At 40.0% G+C, this 22,350-nt stretch overlaps 1 protein-coding gene across 18 annotated transcripts in view; it reads left to right on the top strand.

The window, feature by feature from the left end:
• Positions 1-22,350, top strand: part of MAP4 (microtubule associated protein 4) — a 176,621-nt gene that overhangs the window by 62,028 nt on the left and 92,243 nt on the right. For 17 of the 18 annotated variants that reach the window (XM_073230520.1, XM_073230522.1, XM_073230521.1 and 14 more), the window contains exon 2: positions 9,253-9,491. In XM_073230520.1, the coding sequence (XP_073086621.1) occupies positions 9,269-9,491 (223 nt within the window). In that variant the 5' untranslated portion in view covers positions 9,253-9,268. The remainder of the gene's footprint in view (positions 1-9,252; positions 9,492-22,350) is intronic. The other variant, XM_073230519.1, reaches the window with a different exon arrangement.

Below are 22,350 nucleotides of genomic sequence, written 5' to 3'. Positions count from 1 at the left end.
CAGTGAGAGATCATCTTTTTACAAGTAGATGCTTTTTATTTACAAGGGTGCATTTTTGCATCTGTCTGAATATCTAGATCTGAGAATAACGCTGTCGTATCCTTTCGTCCATAAAATACATAGCCAAACATTTTAGGATGTAACTAAATATTAAGGGATCTTAAATGATTCTGTAAGTGTGGGATGAAATTCATTCATGAATTTATTAAAATCAATTCTGGAACACTTGCCAAACCACTTAGGGAATTTATTATACATGCCCACAATGTTTCAGAATAGAATAACTGAAGAATTCAGTGATGTTTTAATTTATTGAAAACTGGGGCTTTCTGGCAAAAGTCAGTACTTTGTCTTCAGCACGCTAGCACTGCCTTTACAGGGCCGTTTCCCAGTAGTAGATTGTGTGTGTGTGACACTGCTATTAATATGTAGTGACAGAAGAATGGCTAAATGTTGTGTTGAGGTGCAGGTAGGTGCTGGGGGCTTGGCTGGACGGACTCAGAGCCAAGTGATTTCCTACTCTGTCAGTTCTACCTTCTTAGGCTGAATCTGAGCTGCTGTTCGTACTCCATGAACCACACGTGTCAGCCCAGGAAGAGGCTTGGGAGGTTGTGAGGGGTAAGGGGAAAGATTATAGTGGATGAAAAGCTGCCCAGTGAGAATCTCTGTTCAGAGGAGTGTGGTTTAAAATATTTTCTTACATTTTCACCTGTGTTATTAATTAGGAAAAAAGCTTGAGTAGATTACATGAAATAATGTCGCTATGATAGATTTCTGGAAAAAAAAATCTGGGCCCTCACTGTCTGTTGTTAAGGGCGGTGCAGATGTCCATTCAAGTGCTCTTTGACTGTGAACCTAATTATCCTTTTTGTTTTTGGTTCATAAAACTTATAAAGGCTTAACTGGAAATTTCTTAGCTGCATGCTTAAATCCATGTAATATGTAGGAAATGCCTAAGAATGTAGATAATCTAAGTTTTTCTTTTGAAAGATTGATTTTACTAAACTGTAGAAACCTACAGAGCATTTCATTATCACAGTTACGCATTTTCCCACCACAGTGGGCTACTTGCTCAAGACAGACACTAATACTAAGGAAAAGATTGTTCTACTGATTACCGAGAGAAGAGGTCAAAGGCTCCTTGTGTATCTGTGGGTTTTTTTTCCGGTTTAGTTCTGTCAGTTTTCTTGCATGTACTTGAAAGCTCTTTTGTTATGTGCTTGTACATTTAGATTGTTTTCTCTTCTTGATGAATTGACCCTCTTATTATGTAATATCCCGATGTTCCTGGAAACATTGTTCTGAAGTCTAATTTGTCTTATGTTCATGTAGCCACCCCACCGTCCTTTTGATTGGTATTTTCATGGTCCATCTTTCTCTGTCCTTTTATTTTCAACCCACTTTTTCTTTTAACCATTTTCCAGTGTAGAGCTCAGTGGCATTAAGTATATTCATATTGTTGTGCAACCCTCACCACCATCCGTCTGCAGAAGCCTTTTCGTCTTGCGAACCTAAGACTCTGTGTCCGTTGAACAGTGACCTGCATTACCCTTCCCTCCCCAGCCCCTGGCAGCTACCGTTGTACTTCTCGTCTCTGATTTTGACTATCCCAATACCTCATATAAGTGGAATTGTAAAGTATTTGACTTCTTGTGACTCTTATTTCACTTAGCACTATGTCCTTAAGACTCAGCCATGTTGTAGCATGTGTCAGAATTTCCTTTTTAAGGCCGAATAATGTTCCATTGTCTGTATATAGCACATTTTGTTTATCCATTCATTGTCCACGGACATTGGATTGCTTTTACATTTTTGCTATTGTGATTAATGATGTTGTGAACATGGGTGTACAAATACCTCTTTGAGACCCTGCTTTCAATTTTCTTAAATATATACCCAGAAGTAGAGTTGATAGATCACATGATAGTCCTATTTTTAATTTTTTGAGTAACTGCCATATTCTTTTCAATAGTGGCTGTACCATTTTCCCTTCCAACTAACAGTACACAAGAGTTGCATTTTTTTCACATCCTTGCTGTTTTTTTAATCTTTTTTTTTGTATCATTAATATAAAATCACATGGGCAACATTGCGGTTACTAGATTCCCCCCATTATCAAGACCCCACCACATACCCCATTACAGTCACTGTCCATCAGCGTAGTAAGATGCTATAGTATAGTATACTCTATACTATGTATAGAGTCACTACTTGTCTTCTCTGTGCTGTACTGCCTTCCCCGTGCCCCCACCCCATGCTATGTGTACTAATCGGAATGTCCCTTGTTCCCCTTCTTCTTCCATTCCCACCCATCCTCCCCAGTCCCTTTCCCTTTGGTAACTGTTAGTCCCTTCTTGGGTTCTGTGAGTCTGCTGCTGTTTTTTTCCTTCAGTTTTTGCTTCGTTGTTACACTCCACATATGAGTGAAATCATTTGGTACTTGTCTTTCTCCGCCTGGCTTATTTCACTGAGCATAATAGCCTCCAGCTCCATCCCTGTTGTTGCAAATGGCAGGATTTGTTTTCTTCTCATGGCTGAATAATATTCCATTGTGTATATGTACCACATCTTCTTTATCCATTCATCTACTGATGGACACTTAGGTTGCTTCCATATCTTGGCTATTGTAAATAGTGCTGCGATAAACATAGGGGTGCATCTGTCTTTTTGAATCTGGGATCTTGTTTTCTTTGGGTAAATTCCTAGGAGTGTAACTCCCGGGTCAAATGGTATTTCTATTTTTAGTTTTTTGAGGAACCTCCATATTGCTTTCCACAATGGTTGAACTAGTTTACATTCCCACCAGCAGTGTAGGAGGGTTCCCCTTTATCTGCATTCTTGCCAGCATCTGTTGTTCATAGTCTTTTCTATGCTGGCCTTCCTTACTGGTATGAGGTAATATCTCACTGTGGTTTTAATTTGCATTTCCCTGATGACTAGCGATGTGGAGCATCTTTTCATGTGCCTGGTTGGCCATCTGAATTTCTTCTTTGGAGAACTGTCGTCTGTTCATATCCTCTGCCCATTTTTTAATAGGGTAATTTGCTTTTTGGGTGTTGAGGCATGTGAGCTCTTTATATATTTTGGATGTTAACCCCTTGTTGGATATGTCATTTACAAATATATTCTCCCATACTGTAGGATGCCTTTTTGTTCTGCTGGTGGTGTCCTTTGCTGTACAGAAGCTTTTTAGCATGATGTAGTCCCATTTGTTCATTTTTGCCTTTGTTTCCCTTGCCTGAGGAGATGTGTTCAGGAAAAAATTGCTCATGTTTGTATTCAAGAGATTTTTGCCTGTATTTTCTTCTAAGGTTTCGTCTAAGGATGTAAGGTTTCATGACTTACATCCAGGTCTTTGACCCATTTTGAGTTTACTTTTGTGTATGGGTTTAGACAATGATTCAGTTTCATTCTCTTTCATGCAGCTGTCCAGTTTTGCCAGCATGAGTTGTTGAAGAGGCTGTCATTTCCCCATTGTATATCCATGGCTCCTTTATCATACATTCATTGACCATATATGCTTGGGTTTATATCTGGGCTCTCTAGTCTGTTCCATTGGTCTGTGGGTCTTTTCTTGTGCCAGTACCAAAAAATCTTGATTACTGTGGCTTTGTAGTAGAGCTTGAAGTTGGGGAGTGTAATCCCCTCCCACCCCCCGCTTTATTCTTCCTTCTCAGGATTGCTTTGGCTATTTGGGGTCTTTTGTGGTTCCATATGAATTTTAGAACTATTTTCTCTAGTTTGTTGAAGACTGCTGTTGGTAGTTTGATAGGGATTGCATTGAATCTGTAGATTGCTTTAGGCAGGATGGCCATTTTGACAGTTCTAATTTTTCCTATCCATGAGCATGGGATGTATTCATTTTTATTTTTATGTTTAATAAAAGTGGGTTTCTTGTAGACTCATACAGGTAGGTCTTGCTTTTTCCTATTGAATCTGAAGATCTCTTTCTTTAAACTGGTGTATTTAGACTATTTATATTTAATAGGATTATTGATATTGTTGGGTTTAAATCTGTCGTCTTGCTCTAGTTGCTTTCTGTTTACTCTATCTGTTCTTTATTTTTCTTTTTCTATCTATTTTTGGGTTAATTGAATATTTCTTAGGATTCCCGTTTATTCCCATATTAGCTTACAATTTATTTCTTTGTAAAATATTTAAGATTTTAATGGAAGAGTATAAAGATGGTATTCTTTCTCTAGTTAGATTCACGTGCCCTGGTGATCTTTAACATTTTTAGCTTAAATTTCTTACTGATACGACAGTTATCAAATAAAACGACAGTGGCAAATAAACCATGCCTGACCCACACTGCAAAAGACCCAAATGAAGTAGTAAGAGATTTCCTTTTCTAAGTCTGCAATTTCAAAACAAGAAACAAATTATTTTATGGTACTGGTTGTATCAGTGTGGGATCAAATTAAGGAAGCTAGCTGCAAGGGCTTGCTAGTGTACCTGACATCAGAATGCTTCACACAGTTGCAGAATTACTTATTTTTTACAGTTTGTATGGAAATTGCACTGTATTTGAGACTAATGAAGCAAAGAAAACAAGTTCCATCTGACTGATGCTAATAGTATACACGTTTAACAAACTCATTTGATAAACATTTGAGAATCACAATTTTGATTACAGATTGATAAATCTATATGCTTTAGTAACCATGCTTAGTTTCTAAACAAAATATTAAGTAGAAAATATTGAAAGTGACAAATGAATAATTCAAAACAAGATATTACAGACACATTATGTAAGTTTGTGTATTGATGGTCATGTGACAGCTACTCTGACAAGAAAGTGTAAAGACTTTAACATCGAAAGTCCATGTTCAGAACCCTGAGATTTAAGTAATCCTTTGTTTTATTTACAGAGAAGCTCTCATTAAATGGTGTACTTTACATCTGTTCTGCTTATTAAGTAGTGTTGTCAAAATGGGAAATCCAGTTACAGCAAAGCCCCTCTGGACTTGCTTTCACCTGCACATGTGACCCAGTAAGTACGTTGGCAGTCCAGAGCAAAATTTTAATAGTTTACAAATTTTAGAAGAGAATTCAGAGTTCATATAGGAATGATCCCTTCTTTACATGTTCATCAAGAGGTAATTATTGACTTTAAAAGATGGCTTTACTTAATTCACATTTTGTAGACGTAAATGAACTTTATCAACTTGGAGTAAAGCAACACGATTCATGGCTTCAGAGTAGAAATTCACCTTTGAAAAAGCAAAGTTATAAATGAGTCATTAGTGATACTTAGCCCTTCTTATTTAAGAGTCAAGTTTTATTAAAATTAGTGGTATAGCATCTGTATGATTTTGAAGTGCTAGTTATTAATGGAGACATGTTCATCTTTAGGGTCATCAGCATGGTTGTGAGAATGTAAACATCACATTTGTTTTAAGAAAAGAAATGAGAAAAATCTTTCTATCACCCTTTTGTGTAGTGGGACCATCTAGAATTTGAAAAGATAGCACTTTAAAATCTTGATCAGGAATTATGGTGGCCATTTCAGATACAAAACCTGACATAAAAAAAGCAAGACACATGGAACCAGTCTTAAATTAATTAAAAAAATTTTTTTTTAATTAGTTTTATTTTGGTATCATTAATCTACAATTACATGAAGGACATTATGTTTAATAGGCTCCCTCCTTCACCAAGTCCCCCCCACATACCCATTCAGAGTCACTGTCCATCAACACAGTAAGATGCTGTAAAATCACTACTTGTCTTCTCTGTGTTGCACAGCCCTCCCTGTGCCCCCCACCACACTATACATGCTAATCGTAATGCCCCCTTTTTTCCCACCCTTATCCCTCCCTTCCCACCCGTCCTCCCCAGTCCCTTTCCCTTTGGTAACTGTTAGTCCATTCGTGGGTTCTGTGCTTCTGCTGCTGTTTTGTTCCTTCAGTTTTCCTTTGTTCTTATACTCCACAGATGAGTGAAATCATTTGGTACTTGTCTTTCTCCACCTGGCTTATTTCACTGAGCATAATCCCCTCTAGCTCCATCCATGTTGTTGCAAATGGTAGGATCTGTTTTTTTCTTATAGCTGAGTAATATTCCATTGTGTATATGTACCACATCTTTATCCATTCATCTACTGATGGACACTTAGGTTGCTTCCATATCTTGGCTATTGTAAATAGTGCAGCGATAAACAGGGGTGCATATGTCTTTTTCAAACTGGAGTGCTGCATTCTTGGGGTAAATTCCTAGAAGTGGAATTCCTGGGTCAAATGGCATTTCTATTTTGAGCATTTTGAGGAACCTCCATACTGCTTTCCACAATGGTTGAACTAGTTTACATTCCCACCAGCAGTGTAGGAGGGTTCGTTCCCCTTTCTCCGCATCCTCGCCAACATTTGTTGTTGTTTGTCTTTTGGATGGTGGTGATCCTTACTGGTGTGAGGTGGTATCTCATTGTGGTTTTAATTTGCATTTCTCTGATGACTAGCGATGTGGAGCATCTTTTCCTGTGCCTGTTGGCCATCTGAATTTCTTCTTTGGAGAACTGTCTGTTCATATCCTCTGCCCATTTTTTAATTGGATTATTTGCTTTTTGTTTGTTGAGGTGTGTGAGCTCTTTATATATTTTGGATGTCAAGGCTTTATCGGATCTGTCATTTATGAATATATTCTCCCATACTGTAGGATACCTTTTTGTTCTATTGATGGTGTCCTTTGCTGTACAGAAGCTTTTCAGCTTGATATAATCCCACCTGTTCATTTTTGCTTTTGTTTCCCTTGCCCGGGGACATATCTTCAAGACGACGTCACTCATGTTTATGTCCAATTTTTGCCTATGTTTTTTTCTAAGAGTTTTATGGTTTCATGACTTACATTCAAGTCTTTGATCCATTTTGAATTTACTTTTGTGTATGGGGTTAGACAGTGATCCAGTTTCATTCTCTTACATGTAGCTGTCCAGTTTTGCCAACACCAGCTGTTGAAGAGAGTGTCATTTCCCCATTGTATGTCCATGCCTCCTTTATCGAATATTAGTTGATCATATATGTTTGGGTTAATGTCTGGAGTCTCTGTTCTGTTCCACTGGTCTGTGGCTCTGTTCTTGTGCCAGTACCAAATTGTCTTGATTACTGTGGCTTTGTAGTAGAGCTTGAAGTTGGGGAGTGAGATCCCCCCCACTTTATTCTTCCTTCTCAGGATTGCTTTAGCTATTCAGGGTCTTTTGTGTTTCCATATGAATTTTTGAACTATTTGTTCCAGTTCATTGAAGAATGCTGTTGGTAGTTTGACAGGGTTGCATTCAATGCTTTGGGCAGGATGGCCATTTTGACGATATTAATTCTTCCTAGCCAGGAGCATGGGATGAGTTTCCATTTGTTAGTGACCTCTTTAATTTCTCCTAAGAGTGTCTTATAGTTTTCAGGGTATAGGTCTTTAAATTAATTAAAATTTTTGAAAAAAATTTATTTGAAAGTCTATACCAATTCAGTTTATTATCTTTTCAAGTCTTGTTATTTTAGCTTACAGAATATACACAATATGCAATGGATGTTTTTACCAAGCCTTGTGTGAACCAGCCCCACCTCCAGCAGTCCCTGCATTGGGTGCATGCTGTTTTACTCTTTCTGAGCACTTTCCTGAAAGAAGTTAGCTTTCCTCCTGAGCTTATCCTCCCTGTACTGTGTTTTGTGTGTGTAACTGAGTTTACAGTCTATGCCAGTATGGTTTATCATCTCAGTTCAGCTCTTGTGCTACCACTCTTGTACTTTCTACTGCGCTGAAGCATACAGTAAGGCCTTTAACTGTTGGATTTGGGAATAGGATGGCTTCTGATTTTAAAGGTTTTAGACATACTTGGTTTGTGCGTGTTTTGTAATTGTAGTACCTTCAACGGCTTGGTCCTGTGGGGGAAAGTAAAAAGAAACAATGATTGAAAAAGGTCCGTGACTTTCATATTTGAACCGCAGGATCAAGTGGGAGTGTAAGTGGGAGGAAGAGAGCGTGTGGGGACAAAGATGGAGACAAATGACTGTAACCCTTGCCGTGTCTTTCTTTTCCTTAGTGAGGTTGTTGGAGACAGTGAGACAATGGAGGACAATTTTAAAGGAGAGTCTGAACATTAGGTAGCTTCAATCATAGTAAATTTTGGCTTTTTAAAACTCAGATTGTGGTTTGTATTAGCTGAGAGTCTTTGGTTGCAAGCAACAGAAATACATTGGCTAAATTAGGCAAAAGAATGATTGCGGGTTTGCTCAGTTAGACTTGAAGAAGAAGACAACCAGGGCAACTGAACAGCCGCCCCCATGGGTCTTCCCTGCAGGGTGTAGTCCCAAAACAGTCCTTTTCCAGCCACCCACTTCCTGTCTTCTGATTGGCCAGACTCCAGTCATGAACCTAACCCTGTGGTGGTGGGCATTGCTGTGTTGGGGAGATGAGGGAAGAATAAGTTTCTGGGCAGACAGAAGCAGTCACCATTAGCACTGTGCATCGGATTGCTATTTGATTCACCTTCACGCGGTCAGAATATAGCTCACGTGTGACCCTTACGAGTCTTGGAGTCTCCATTAAATTAGACTCTCTGAGAGCAGAGACAGTACCCTGCGCACCTCCTTATTTCCTGCTATGCTGTGTATGTTCTGGGAGCTCGGTTCATTGCAGGCCATTTGGCTCTTTTTCCTGCATTATTTGGGTGTTTCCTCAGCTCTTCATGGCACACAGGGACCGCCTCATGAAGGGCCCAGCCACAGCGGCCTGTGCGGTCTGCCTGCGTGCTGTCCACGGGGACACGTGAGGAAGCAGTGCTTCCCACAGGTTGAGGCCCAGACTCACAGACGTGGGTCAAGCAGCCTGATAGTAATGTAACTTTTTTTATGGGAATATAGTCTGACCTCTTCTTGTGTATTCTTTTAATAATTATTCTTGGAAATGAAGGTACATGGAATAATGGAAAGGATTATTAGGCTTGAAACCAAAAGACCTGATTTGAGACTTACTGTCTATAAACTTGAATACATTGATTTTCTTTTTGTACTTCATTTTTCTTGTTAATGAGAAGGACAGAATGGGAATTGCTCTGTTTGCCTCCTAGAGATGTGAAGGGGAAAAAGTGGTTACTTTGGTTAAGACTGTGTGTTACTGAACTTTAATTTTCTAATCTGTAAAATGAGGAAATCTCTAAATTTTTAGATTTTAATTCTTTTTTTTTAGACAGTGGCCACTGTCTGTGGGAATGTTTTTCCCTTTGCAGTGCTCATGACATGATGTGTTTTCCCCCTTCCCCAGGCAGTTGCAGTGCAGCATGGCTGACCTCAGTCTTGCGGACGCATTAACAGACCCGCCTCCAGAAATTGAGGAAGAGATAAAACGGGACTTCATTGCCACACTGGAGGCAGAGGCCTTTGATGATGTTGTGGGAGAAACTGTTGGAAAAACAGACTATATTCCTCTCCTGGATGTTGATGAGAAAACAGGGAATTCAGAGTCAAAGAAGAAACCGTGCTCAGATACTAGCCAGAATGAAGGTAAGCGAGTAAGCCAAACTGGGCATAATAGGTTCAGAAAGTAGATTGGGAATTACCCTTCAGTTGAATGTGTTTTCATCAACCTACAGATTATTTTTAACCCTGAAGTGTCTTCTGTAATGTGTCAACTGCCATATGAACTGTGATGGCTTTTCTTTTAAAGTAGCTTTTAAAGATAGATCATGAAATTCTGTGTTTACATCAGACTTAATTTAGAATGGAATCAGGTTCCACTTGTCTATGGGAGTGATCCCAGGTCCAGATCACAACATGGATTAAATCCTTTAAAAGAGGTTTGCTGCTTTTGTATATTGCTGGATCAAATTTGCTAATACTTGGTTGAGGATTTTCACATCTGTTCATGTGGAATATCAGTCTGCCGCTTTCTCCTGATGCCTTTGTGTGGTCTTAGAATTAGGGTTGTGCTCGCATCATAAAACAAGTTGGGAAGTGTTCCCTTCTCTTCTGTTTCTAGAACAGTTTGTGTAGAATTGATGTTTTCTCCTTGAATGTTTGATAGACTCAGTGAGGCCATCTGGGCCTGGAATTCAGTCCCTAGGAGAGGTATAGAACCACTCAGGCTATCTGTTTCTTCTCAAGTGAGCTTTAACAGTTTGTATCTATCAAGGAATTGGTCTGTTTTTTGTCAAATTAATGGAGGTAGTATTGTAATATTTACTTTATTGTTTTGATGCTTGTAGAATCCGTTGCTATTTTCCTTCTTTCATCCATTTTTGGTAATCTGTGTCCTTTATTTTCTTGGTGATTTTTGTATAGACGTTTATCAATTCCTGATCTTCTAAAGATCCAGCTTTTGGTTTCATAGATATTTTTCTGTTGTTTTTCTGTTTTCAACTTCTGCTCATATCTTTAATATTTCCTTCCTTCTGCTTATTTTGAGTTGATTTGCTCTTTTTCTAGTTTTTTTAAGGTGGCAGCTTAGATAATTTCTTCTTTTATAAAAGCATTTAAAAAATTGAGATATAATTGATGAAAAATAGTTTCAGGTGTACAGTATACGATTGAACACTAGTATACATGGTGAAATGATCACCACATGCGGTCTAGTCAACATTTGTCACTCACATAGTGACAAACTTTTTCCCTTGTGATGAGAATTTTTAACATCTATTCACGTAGCAACTTCCAGATGTGCAGCGTAGCACAATGTGCGATGCAGTGTGCAGCTCTGTGGCCCCGGCATGGCGCACAGTTTCACCAGCTGCACTCGCCATGCTGCGCCTCACATCCTTTCACTTTGAAAGCATCTCTTTTTTAATATTTAAAGTGGGTTTCCTATAGACAGGATATAGATGGGTCGTGTTTTTTTTTTTTTTTTTGTCCATCTGAGTATCATTGTCTTTTAATTGGTGTTTTTAGATTATTTATATTTAATGTGATTATAGGTATGGTTGGGTTTAAGTCCATTTTATCAGTTGCTTTCTATTTCTTCCATCTGTTTTTTATTTTTCTTTTTCTGTTTCCTTTTGGATTACTTGATTATTTCTCATGATACTACTTTTAACTCTGATATTGGCTTATTATGTATATTTCTTTTAAAAATTGTTTTATATTCTACCTAGAGTTTATAGTGTACATCTTTAATTTCTTCCAGTCGGCCTCAGTAGTATTGTACCACTTCACATAAAGTGTAAAATTCCACGCAAAATAGTGAATGTGCTTTGTTCATCTTTCCCATTATTGCCATATACTTGATTTTACGTATGTTACTAACTTACAGTGTTACATCTTTGCTTTAGATCATCAGTTATCTTTTAAAACAATAAAAAATATGGAAAAATACCTTTCATATTTACTTAAATTTTTGCCATTTTGAATAGTCTTTGTTTCTTTGTGTAGACCCAGATTTCTGTCTATCACCAGACTCCTTCTGCCTGAAAAACTTCCTTTAGCATTTCTTACAGCGTAGGACCGCTTAGCAGTGGGTCACCTCAGCCTTATTTTTTTAAAACTTTGAGACAGCGATGTTCGCAGTATCTGAAGACACTCGGCCTCGGCGCCGTGCCCGGGCCGCCCACCCTGCCACCCGCACAGCTCCCCAGAGGCGCCCCCTTGCTCTGCCCGTTCTTCCCTCCGGCTCCCTTCAAGATTTTGTCCTTATTTCTGGTTGTTAGCAGTTTGAATATGTTGTGTTTAGGTGGTATTTTGGCATTTGTCCCACTTAGAGTTCTCTGAGCTTGTTCTGTGCTTTGATGTGGTTCAGTAAGTTTGAAAGTTTTTTGGTTATCTTTTAAAATTTCTCTTTGCCTTATTCTTCCTCTTTTCTGGAATTCCACCTATGTTTTTGTTACGTGTTTCGGTATTGTCCCACAGCTTTAGGACGCTGTCTCTCTCTCCTTCACCTGTGTGTTTCATTTTGGGCACGTTGGCGTGCCTTCGAGTTTTCTGGTCCTGCTCCTCGCTGCCTCGGGTCTGCTGATGAGCCCTTCTATCTTCTTTAATATCTTCTCTGTTTCTAATTTCTAGCACTTCTGTTTGGCTCTTTCATACGGTTTCCATTTTTCCGCTGAAATTCCTCATTTGTTCATGCATATTTCTGTCTTTCCCTCTGTAGACTCTAGCATATTAATCGTAATTACTTTAAATCTCAGCCTGGTGATTTGAATGTCTGGATCACCTCTGAGCAGTTTCCTTTTGTTTCTGGATGGTGTTTGTTTTCTGGCACTTGTTATGTGTCTCTTAATTTTTGAGGGAATGCTGGGCTTCACATGTAAAAAGTCGTGACTGAGATAAAATGTATTTCTGCGTAACGGGGGTGTGCCCCTCACTGACCAGCTAACTAAAGGAAAGGGCGGCCCGGGCAGGAGCCGCGCCGGGTTTGGTTTTGTGGCCAGTCCGGCCGTCTTCAGACTCCATTATTCCTGCACTTCGAGGGGGCGGCGTGAGCCCGGGGTGCCTTCCCAGGGCCCGTTCACCGCTCAGGGTCTCACCACGCTCTTGCCCCTCCCTTATGAGAGGAGTGCAAGCTGGTGGTGGGCAGGCGTGTCTTTTTTGGTTTTTGGTCCTGGTTTAGGTGCGGTCCTGTGTGTGGTGGGCAGGCGTGTCTTTTTTGGTTTTTGGTCCTGGTTTAGGTGCGGTCCTGTGTGTGGTGGGCAGGCGCGTCTTTTTTGGTTTTTGGTCCTGGTTTAGGTGCGGTCCTGCGTGGTTTGTTCCGTGGTTGAGTCCGTCATACGGTCCCTCTCAGAGTGCCTGCTTGGTCTTCCGATGGTACCCGTGTAGGGTCCCGGGCAGCATGTTTTCTTGCTGTGCCCCGGAGGTCAGAGGGTATTTTCCTCTTACTCTTTGACCAGCTGTAGCCCCTGGGGCTCACCGGGGTCGGTATTCCTCCCCCAAAGCTTCAGGCTTTTGCTTGCATAGGGTAGAAGTCCCCAGGGGCAGGGCTTCTCCGTGTCTGCACCAGCGAGGGACACCACACCTGGCCTCCCTCCTGCCTCCAGCTTTTCTTGGAGACAGACGTGTGGGAGGTTGTCACTATGTGAGTGGCAAATGTTAACTAGACTGCATGTGGTGATCGTTTCACAATGTATATTCGTGTTCAATCGTACATTGTGCACCTGAAACTATTTTTCATCTGTTATATCTCCCTTTGTGTCTGGGTGTCAGGGACCCTCCACTTGCGTCTACCCTTCACTCACCTGCCTGTGTGACACCCAGCACCTCTTCCTCATGTGCTCCGGCACACGAGAGTCGGTGCTCACCCCCCGTATCTCCTAGGGGCTTGTCTGTCCTTGGATTTCACACTGCTCAGTGGTCCTAGGACCTCAGCTCTGTGGCGCGCTGAAGTTGTGGTTTTATAGTCGGTCTGGTTGGGTGGGGGTGACACTCCCTCTGGCCTCTCTAGCCTGAGTGCATGGGGAGCCACTGCCTTTGCGTACGCTTTATTTGGAGGTGAGAGGGTGCCCATAGGTCAGCAGGAAAATTACTGAAAGTCTAAAATCGAATTATGTCCGTATAAATATGCACTTCAAGAAAAAAATTGTATTTCTTAATGGAAAATGGGAATGTATTTTAATCCATAATGCTCAGTCATCGTTTAGCTAACCTAAAAATGAGGAAATCGTAATAGGAAGAAAGGAGACGGTAATTCGTAGCTCAGATACGCCTGCCGTGCCTGCCGCCTCACCCCCAGCCGTGGGGGGGGTCGCCTGTGCCCTTGGGTTGTGCCTTGCTGCTCCCACTGGGGCTCACTGTCTGTGGCTGAAGACCGAGCTGGTAGCTGCAGGTTTTCCTGAGCTTCATCCTGGGGGACTTTGTCTGTGTGCCGTTGACTTGACCCAAGAGAGGCAAGTTTTTATTTTATTTTTATTTTTTTTTATTTTGGTATCATTAATCTACAATTACAGAAAGAACATTATGTTCACTAGGTTCCCCCCTTCACCAGAGAGGCAAGTTTTTTTTTTTTTTTTTTTTTTTTTTATTTTTTTTTTTTTTATTTTTTTTTTAGATAATTATTTTTTATTGAAGGGTAGTTGACACACAGTATTACATTAGTTTCAGGTGTACAACACAGTGATTGAACATTTATATACATGATAATTCTAGGTACCAGCTATCACCATACCAAGTTGTTACAATATTTTGACTATATTCCTTATGCTATACATTACATCCCAGTTACTTATTTATTTTACAATTGGAAGTGTGTGTGTATATATATATATATATATGTTTGTTTTTTTTTTTTTGTGAGGGCATCTCTCATATTTATTGATCAAATGGTTGTTAACAACAATAAAATTCTGTATAGGGGAGTCAATGTTCAATGCACAATTCTTAATCCACCCCAGGCCTAATTTTCATCAGTCTCCAATCTTCTGAAGCATAACGAACAAGTTCTTACATGGAGTACAAATTCTTACATAGTGAATAAGTTACATGGTGAACAGTACAAGGGCAGTCATCACAGAAGCTTTCGGTTTTGCTCATGCATTATGAACTATAAACAGTCAGTTCAAATATGAATATTCATTTGATTTTTTTTTTTTTTTTTTTTTTTTTTTTGAGAGGGCATCTCTCATATTTATTGATCAAATGGTTGTTAACAACAATAAAATTCAGTATAGGGGGGTCAATGCTCAATGTACAATCATTAATCCATCTCAAGCCTAATTCTCGTCAGTCTCCAATCTTCTGAAGCATAACGAACAAGTTCTTACATGGTGAACGAATTCTTACAGAGTGAATAAATTCTTACATGGTGAACAGTACAAGGGCATTCATCACAGAAACTTTCGGTTTTGATCATGCAATATGACCTATAAACCATCAGGTCAAATATGAATATTCATTTGATTTTTGTACTTGATTTATATGTTGATCCCACATTTCTCCTATTATTATTATTATTTTTATTTTTAATAAAATGCTGAAGTGGTAGGTAGATGCAAGATAAAGGTAGAAAACATAGTTTAGTGCTGTAAGAAGGCAAATGTAGATGATCAGATGATCAGGTGTGTGCCTATGGACTAAGTATTAATCCAGGCTAGACAAGGGCAGCAAGACATCCACGGATGCAGAAGATTTCTCTCAAAGCAGGGGGGGTGAGGTTCTGAGCCTCACCTCTGTTGATCCCCAAATTCTCACCTGATGGCCCCCCTGCGACTGTGCCTGTCTTAGGTTGTTCCTCCCTTGAGGAATCTTACCCGTCTCTGGCTAACCAGTCATCTTCCGGGGCCATACAGGGAAATGTAAAGTTGGTAAGTGAGAGAGAAGCCATATTGTTTGCAAAGGTTAGCTTTTTACTTCTTTGCAGATTTATGCCCTGTGGCTTCTATGCCCAGCACTTGTCTCGAGGTATCTTTACCACCTGGAGGAATTATGATACTCGGTAAATTCGATATGAGGCACGAATTCTATTTAAGGTTTGTAATAAGGAAGGAAGAAGAAAAGCTATAGATGTAGCATATGAAGGAAACTTGGGAGGATTGATTATTTCTTTGACATATCTTCTTGTATAGTACCTTAAGTATGTATAGGTTTTAAACTACTAACTAATTTGCACACACATATTAACATAATAGGAATACGGTGACATAAACAAAGCAAATCTATAATTACCAGCCATCTCCAGTGAAGCCAAGAAAACCATTTAGGCACCCTAGGCATTTGTGAAAATTTATCTATAATATGATGGATATTTTCCAACTGTACTTGAACCATCAGACAAATTAAAGCAGCCCATTTCTGGGATCTGTTCACATCCCATATGTTCTTTTAACCATAGATAGTCTATAGTCATGAGATTTTGGGGTGCTACAACTTGCACCCCTCCCAACTCCTGGTTGAGTTCCAACAGTACAGATCCAGTCAAATTCGTTGTCTCACTGTATGCACATGCCAGCCTAGACATCTCCCTCCTCCTTCTTATGGCAAGTCCAGGAGACGGTGGGCTGGATGCAGCCACAACCGCAGCATCGTCCGGATCCCTGGGGAGGCTTTTTGATGATCATCCCCCGGCACGAGTCCTCCAGAGAGTGCTGATGCCGGAAGCTCCTCCTCATATCGTATCTTAGTTCATTTTCTGGGTATCCAAGCTAGGCCTTGATCTTCTGCGTAGAAACAAACAGACCCTTTGCCCACACTTTGACATGCCCTCTATACCACTGTGCAGAACTCATTGGAGGTCAGCACACAGTAACTGCTTTTTTTTTTTTTTTTTTTTTTTTTTTTAATTAAGAGAAAGGAATATTATCAGAAAAGAGTACCTCCATAGCTGATCATCTGACACCCTTTAAGTGATCAACATTAAGGATATTTAAAGCATGCGTTGATCTTTGATTTACCAATAGTTTTATCCTGTTAACGAGTAATCCCCCTTTTCTTTCTTTCTTTCTTTTTTTTTTTTTTTTTTTTTTAATTTTTAATCTACCCTTACATGAAGAATACTATGTTTACTATGCTCTCCCCTATATCAGGTCCCCCCTAACAACCCCATTACGGTTACTGTCCATCAGCTTAGCAAAATGTGGTAGAGTCACTACTTGTCCTCTCTGTGTTGTGCAGCCCACCCTCCCCTTTCTCCCTCCCCCCCATGCATGCTAATCTTAATACCCCCCTTCTTCTTCCCCCCCCTTATCCCTCCCTGCCCACCCATCCTCCCCAGTCCCTTTCCCTTTGGTACCTGTTAGTCCATTTTTGGGTTCTGTAATTCTGCTGCTGCTTTGTTCCTTCAGTTTTTCCTTTGTTCCTATACTCCTCAGATGAGTGAAATCATTTGGTATTTCTCTTTCTCCGCTTGGCTTATTTCACTGAGCATAATACTCTCCAGCTCCATCCATGTTGCTGCAAATGGTTGGATTTTTCCACTTCTTATGGCTGAGTAGTATTCCATTGTGTATATGTACCACATCTTCTTTATCCATTCATCTACAGATGGACATTTAGGTTGCTTCCAATTCTTGGCTATTGTAAATAGTGCTGCGATAAACATAGGAGTGCATCTGTCTTTCTCAAACTTGATTGCTGCGTTCTTAGGGTAAATTCCTAGGAGTGGAATTCCTGGGTCAAATGGTAGGTCTGTTTTGAGCATTTTGATGCACCTCCATACTGCTTTCCACAATGGTTGAACTAATTTACATTCCCACCAGCAGTGTAGGAGGGTTCCCCTTTCTCCACAGCCTCGCCAACATTTGTTGTTGTTTGTCTTTTGGATGGCAGCTATCCTTACTGGTGTGAGGTGATACCTCATTGTAGTTTTAATTTGCATTTCTCTGATAATTAGCGATGTGGAACATCTTTTCATGTGTCTCTTGGCCATCTGTATTTCTTTTTTGGAGAACTGTCTGTTCAGTTCCTCTGCCCATTTTTTAATTGGGTTATTTGTTTTTTGTTTGTTGAGGCGTGTGAGCTCTTTATATATTCTGGACGTCAAGCCTTTATCAGATCTGTCATTTTCAAATATATTCTCCCATACTGTAGGGTTCCTTTTTGTTCTATTGATGGTGTCTTTCGCTGTACAGAAGCTTTTCAGCTTAATGTAGTCCCACTTGCTCATTTTTGCTGTTGTTTTCCTTGCCCGGGGAGATATGTTCAAGAAGAGATCACTCATGTTTATGTCTAAGAGGTTTTTGCCTATGTTTTTTTCCAAGAGTTTAATGGTTTCGTGACTTACATTCAGGTCTTTGATCCATTTTGAGTTTACCTTTGTATATGGGGTTAGACAATGGTCCAGTTTCATTCTCCTACATGTAGCTGTCCAGTTTTGCCAGCACCATCTGTTGAAGAGACTGTCATTTTGCCATTGTATGTCCATGGCTCCTTTATCAAATATTAATTGACCATATATGTTTGGATTAATTTCTGGGGTCTCTAATCTGTTCCACTGGTCTGTGGCTCTGTTCTTGTGCCAGTACCAAATTGTCTTGATTACTATGGCTTTGTAGTAGAGCTTGAAGTTGGGGAGTGAGATCCCCCCTACTTTATTCTTCTTTTTCAGGATTGCTTTGGCTATTCGGGGTCTTTGGTGTTTCCATATGAATTTTTGAATTATTTGTTCCAATTCATTGAAGAATGTTGCTGGTAATTTGAGAGGGATTGCATCAAATTTGTATATTGCTTTCGGCAGGATGGCCATTTTGACGACATTAATTCTTCCTAGCCATGAGCATGGGATGAGTTTCCATTTATTAGTGTCCCCTTTAATTTCTCTTAAGAGTGACTTGTAGTTTTCAGAGTATAAGTCTTTCACTTCCTTGGTTAGGTTTATTCCTAGGTATTTTATTCTTTTTGATGCAATGGTGAATGGAATTGTTTTCCTGATTTCTCTTTCTATTGATTCGTTGTTAGTGTATAGGAAAGCTACAGATTTCTGTGTGTTGATTTTGTATCCTGCAACTTTGCTGTATTCCGATATCAGTTCTAGTAGTTTTGGAGTGGAGTCTTTAGGGTTTTTTATGTACAGTATCATATCATCTGCAAATAGTGACAGTTTAACTTCTTCTTTACCAATCTGGATTCCTTGTATTTCTTTGTTTTGTCTGATTGCCGTGGCTAGGACCTCCAGTACTATGTTAAATAACAGTGGGGAGAGTGGGCATCCCTGTCTGGTTCCCGATCTCAGTGGAAATGCTTTCAGCTTCTCGCTGTTCAGTATAATGCTGGCTGTGGGTTTATCATAGATGGCCTTTATTATGTTGAGGTACTTGCCCTCTATTCCCATTTTGCTGAGAGTTTTTATCATGAATGGATGTTGAATTTTGTCAAATGCTTTTTCAGCATCTATGGAGATGATCATGTGGTTTTTGTCTTTCTTTTTGTTGATGTGGTGGATGATGTTGATGGATTTTCGAATGTTGTACCATCCTTGCATCCCTGGGATGAACCCCACTTGGTCATGGTGTATGATCCTTTTGATATACTGTTGAATTCTGTTTGCTAATATTTTATTGAGTATTTTTGCATCTACATTCATCAGGGATATTGGTCTGTAATTTTCTTTTTTGGTGGGGTCTTTGCCTGGTTTTGGTATTAGGGTGATGTTGGCTTCATAGAATGAGTTTGGGAGTATTCCCTCTTCTTCTATTTTGTGGAACACTTTAAGGAGAATGGGTATTATGTCTTCTCTGTGTGTCTGATAAAATTCCGAGGTAAATCCGTCCGGCCCCGGGGTTTTGTTCTTGGGTAGTTTTTTGATTACTGTTTCAATTTCTTTGCTTGTAATTGGTTTGTTTAACTTTTGTGTTTCTTCCTTGGTCAGTCTTGGGAGGTTGTATTTTTCTAGGAAGTTGTCCATTTCTTCTAGGTTTTCCAGCTTGTTGGCATATAGGTTTTCATAGTAGTCTTTAATAATTCTTTGTATTTCTGTGGAGTCTGTCGTGATTTTTCCATTCTCATTTCTGATTATGTTGATTTGTGTTGACTCTCTTTTTCTCTTAATAAGTTGGGCTAGAGGCTTATCTATTTTGTTTATTTTCTCAAAGAACCAGCTCTTGGTTTCGTTGATTTTTGCTATTGTTTTATTCTTCTCAATTTTGTTTATTTCTTCTCTGATCTTTATTATGTCCCTCCTTCTGCTGACTTTAGGCCTCATTTGTTCTTCTTTTTCCAGTTTTAATAATTGTGATGTTAGACTATTCATTTGGGATTGTTCTTCCTTCTTCAAGTGTGCCTGGATTGCTATATACTTTCCTCTTAAGACTGCTTTCGCTGCATCCCACAGAAGTTGGGGCTTAGTGTTGTTGTTGTCATTTGTTTCTATATATTCCTTGATCTCTATTTTGATTTGTTCATTGATCCATTGATTATTTAGTAGCATGTTGTTAAGCCTCCATGTGTTTGTGAGCCTTTTTGTTTTCTTTGTAGAATTTATTTCTACTTTCATACCTTTGTGGTCTGAAAAATTGGTTGGTAGAATTTCAATATTGTGGAATTTACTGAGGCTCTTTTTGTGAGCTAGTATGTGGTCTATTCTGGAGAATGTTCCATGTGCACTTGAGAAGAATGTATATCCTGTTGCTTTTGGATGTAAAGTTCTATAGATGTCTATTAGGTCCATCTGTTCTAGTGTGTTGTTCAGTGCCTGTGTGTCTTTACTTATTTTCTGCCCGGTGGATCTATCCTTTGGGGTGAGTGGTGTGTTGAAGTCTCCTACAATGAATGCATTGCAGTCTATTTCCCTCTTTAGTTCTGTTAGTATTTGCTTCACATATGCTGGTGCTCCTGTATTGGGTGCATATATATTTAGAATGGTTATATCCTCTTGTTGGACTAAGCCCTTTATCATTATGTAGTGGCCTTCTTTATCTCTTGTTACTTTCTTTGTTTTGAAGTCTATTTTGTCTGATATTAGTACTGCAACCCCTGCTTTCTTCTCACTGTTGTTTGCCTGAAATATGTTTTTCCATCCCTTGACTTTTAGTCTATGCTTATCTTTGGGTTTAAGGTGAGTTTCTTGTAAGCAGCATATAGATGGGTCTTGCTTTTTTATCCATTCTATTACTCTATGTCTTTTGATTGGTGCATTAAGTCCATTTACATTTAGGGTGACTATTGAAAGATATGTATTTATTGCCATTGCAGGCTTTAGATTCGTGGTTACCAAAGGTTCAAGGTTAGCTTCTTTAGTATCTTACTGCCTAACTTAGCTCGCTTATTGAGCTGTTATATACACTGTCTGGAGAGTCTTTTCTTCTCTCCCTTCTTATTCCTCCTCCTCCATTCTTCATATGTTGTGTGTTTTGTTCTGTGCTCTTTTTAGGGGTGCTCCCATCTAGAGCAGTCCCTGTAGGATGCCCTGTAGAGGTGGTTTGTGGGAAGCAAATTCCCTCAGCTTTTGCTTGTCTGGGAATTGTTTGATCCCACCATCATATTTAAATGATAGTCGTGCTGGATACAGTATCCTTGGTTCAAGGCCCTTCTGTTTCATTGCATTAAGTATATCATGCCATTCTCTTCTGGCCTGTAGGGTTTCTGTTGAGAAGTCTGATGTTAGCCTGATTGGTTTTCCTTTATAGGTGACCTTTTTCTCTCTAGCTGCCTTTAAAACTCTTTCCTTGTCCTTGATCCTTGCCATTTTAATTATTATGTGTCTTGGTGTTGTCCTCCTTGGATCCTTTCTGTTGGGGGTTCTGTATAATTCCATGGTCTGTTCGATTATTTCCTCCCCCAGTTTGGGGAAGTTTTCAGCAATTATTTCTTCAAAGACACTTTCTATCCCTTTTCCTCTTTCTTCCTCTTCTGGTATCCCTATAATACGAATGTTTTTCCTTTTGTATTGGTCACATATTTCTCTTAGTGTTGTTTCATTCCTGGAGATCCTTTTATCTCTCTCTCTGTCAGCTTCTATACGTTCCTGTTCTCTGGCTTCTATTCCTTCAATGGCCTCTTGCATCTTATCCATTCTGCTTATAAATCCTTCCAGGGATTGTTTCACTTCTGTGATCTCTTTCCTGACATCTGTGATCTCCTTCCGGACTTCATCCCACTGCTCTTGCATTTTTCTCTGCATCTCATCCCACTGCTCTTGCATTTTTCTCTGCATCTCATCCCATTGCTCTTGCATTTTTTTCTGCATCTCTGTCAGCATGTTCATGATTTTTATTTTGAATTCTTTTTCAGGAGGACTAGTTAGGTCTGTCTCCTTCTCAGGTGTTGTCTCTGTGATCTTTGTCTGCCTGTAGTTTTGCCTTTTCATGGTGATAGAGATAGTTTGCAGAGCTGGTACAAGTGACCGCTGGAAGAGCTTCCCTTCTTGTTGGTTTGTAGCCTTTTCCTGGGAGAATAGCGACCTCTAGTGGCTTGTGCTGGGCAGCTGTGTGCAGACAGGGCTTCTGCTTCCTGCCCAGTTGCTTTGGGGTTTATCTCCGCTGTTGCTGTGGGCTTGGCCTGGCTGGGGCTGTTCCTCCAAAATGGTGGAGCCCCGTTGGAGGGGGAGCAGCCAGGAGACTATTTATCTCCGTAAGGGGCCTCTGTGCTCCCTGCTGCCCAGGGGGTTAGAGTGCCCAGAGATCCCCAGATTCCCTGCTTCTGGTCTAAGTGACCTGTCCTGCCCCTTTAAGATTTCCAAAAAGCACTCTCCAAACCAAAACAACAACAGCAACAATGAGAGAGGGAACAGAAAGAAAGAGAAAAAAAAAAAAGGAAAAAAAAGGAACAAACAAGCGATTTTTTTTTTTTTTGGTCTCAGGTGCCGGTCCCAGGCACCCGCTCACTGGTCCTGCTGCCCTGTCTCCCTAGCACCAGGGTCCCTGTCCTTTCAAGGCTTCCAAAAAGCACCCACCCACCGGTCCGGCAGGGAAGGAACGCTCAATATTCTTTGTCCTCAGGCACTGGTCCCACGCACCCGCTCACCAGTCCCGCCGCCCTGCCTCCCTAGCACCGGGGTCCCTGTCCCTTCAAGGCT

The sequence above is a fragment of the Manis javanica genome, chromosome 3, assembly GCF_040802235.1.
Source record: "Manis javanica isolate MJ-LG chromosome 3, MJ_LKY, whole genome shotgun sequence".
NCBI classification, from domain to species: Eukaryota; Metazoa; Chordata; class Mammalia; order Pholidota; family Manidae; genus Manis; species Manis javanica.
This window is presented reverse-complemented; position numbering and strand designations above follow the sequence as displayed.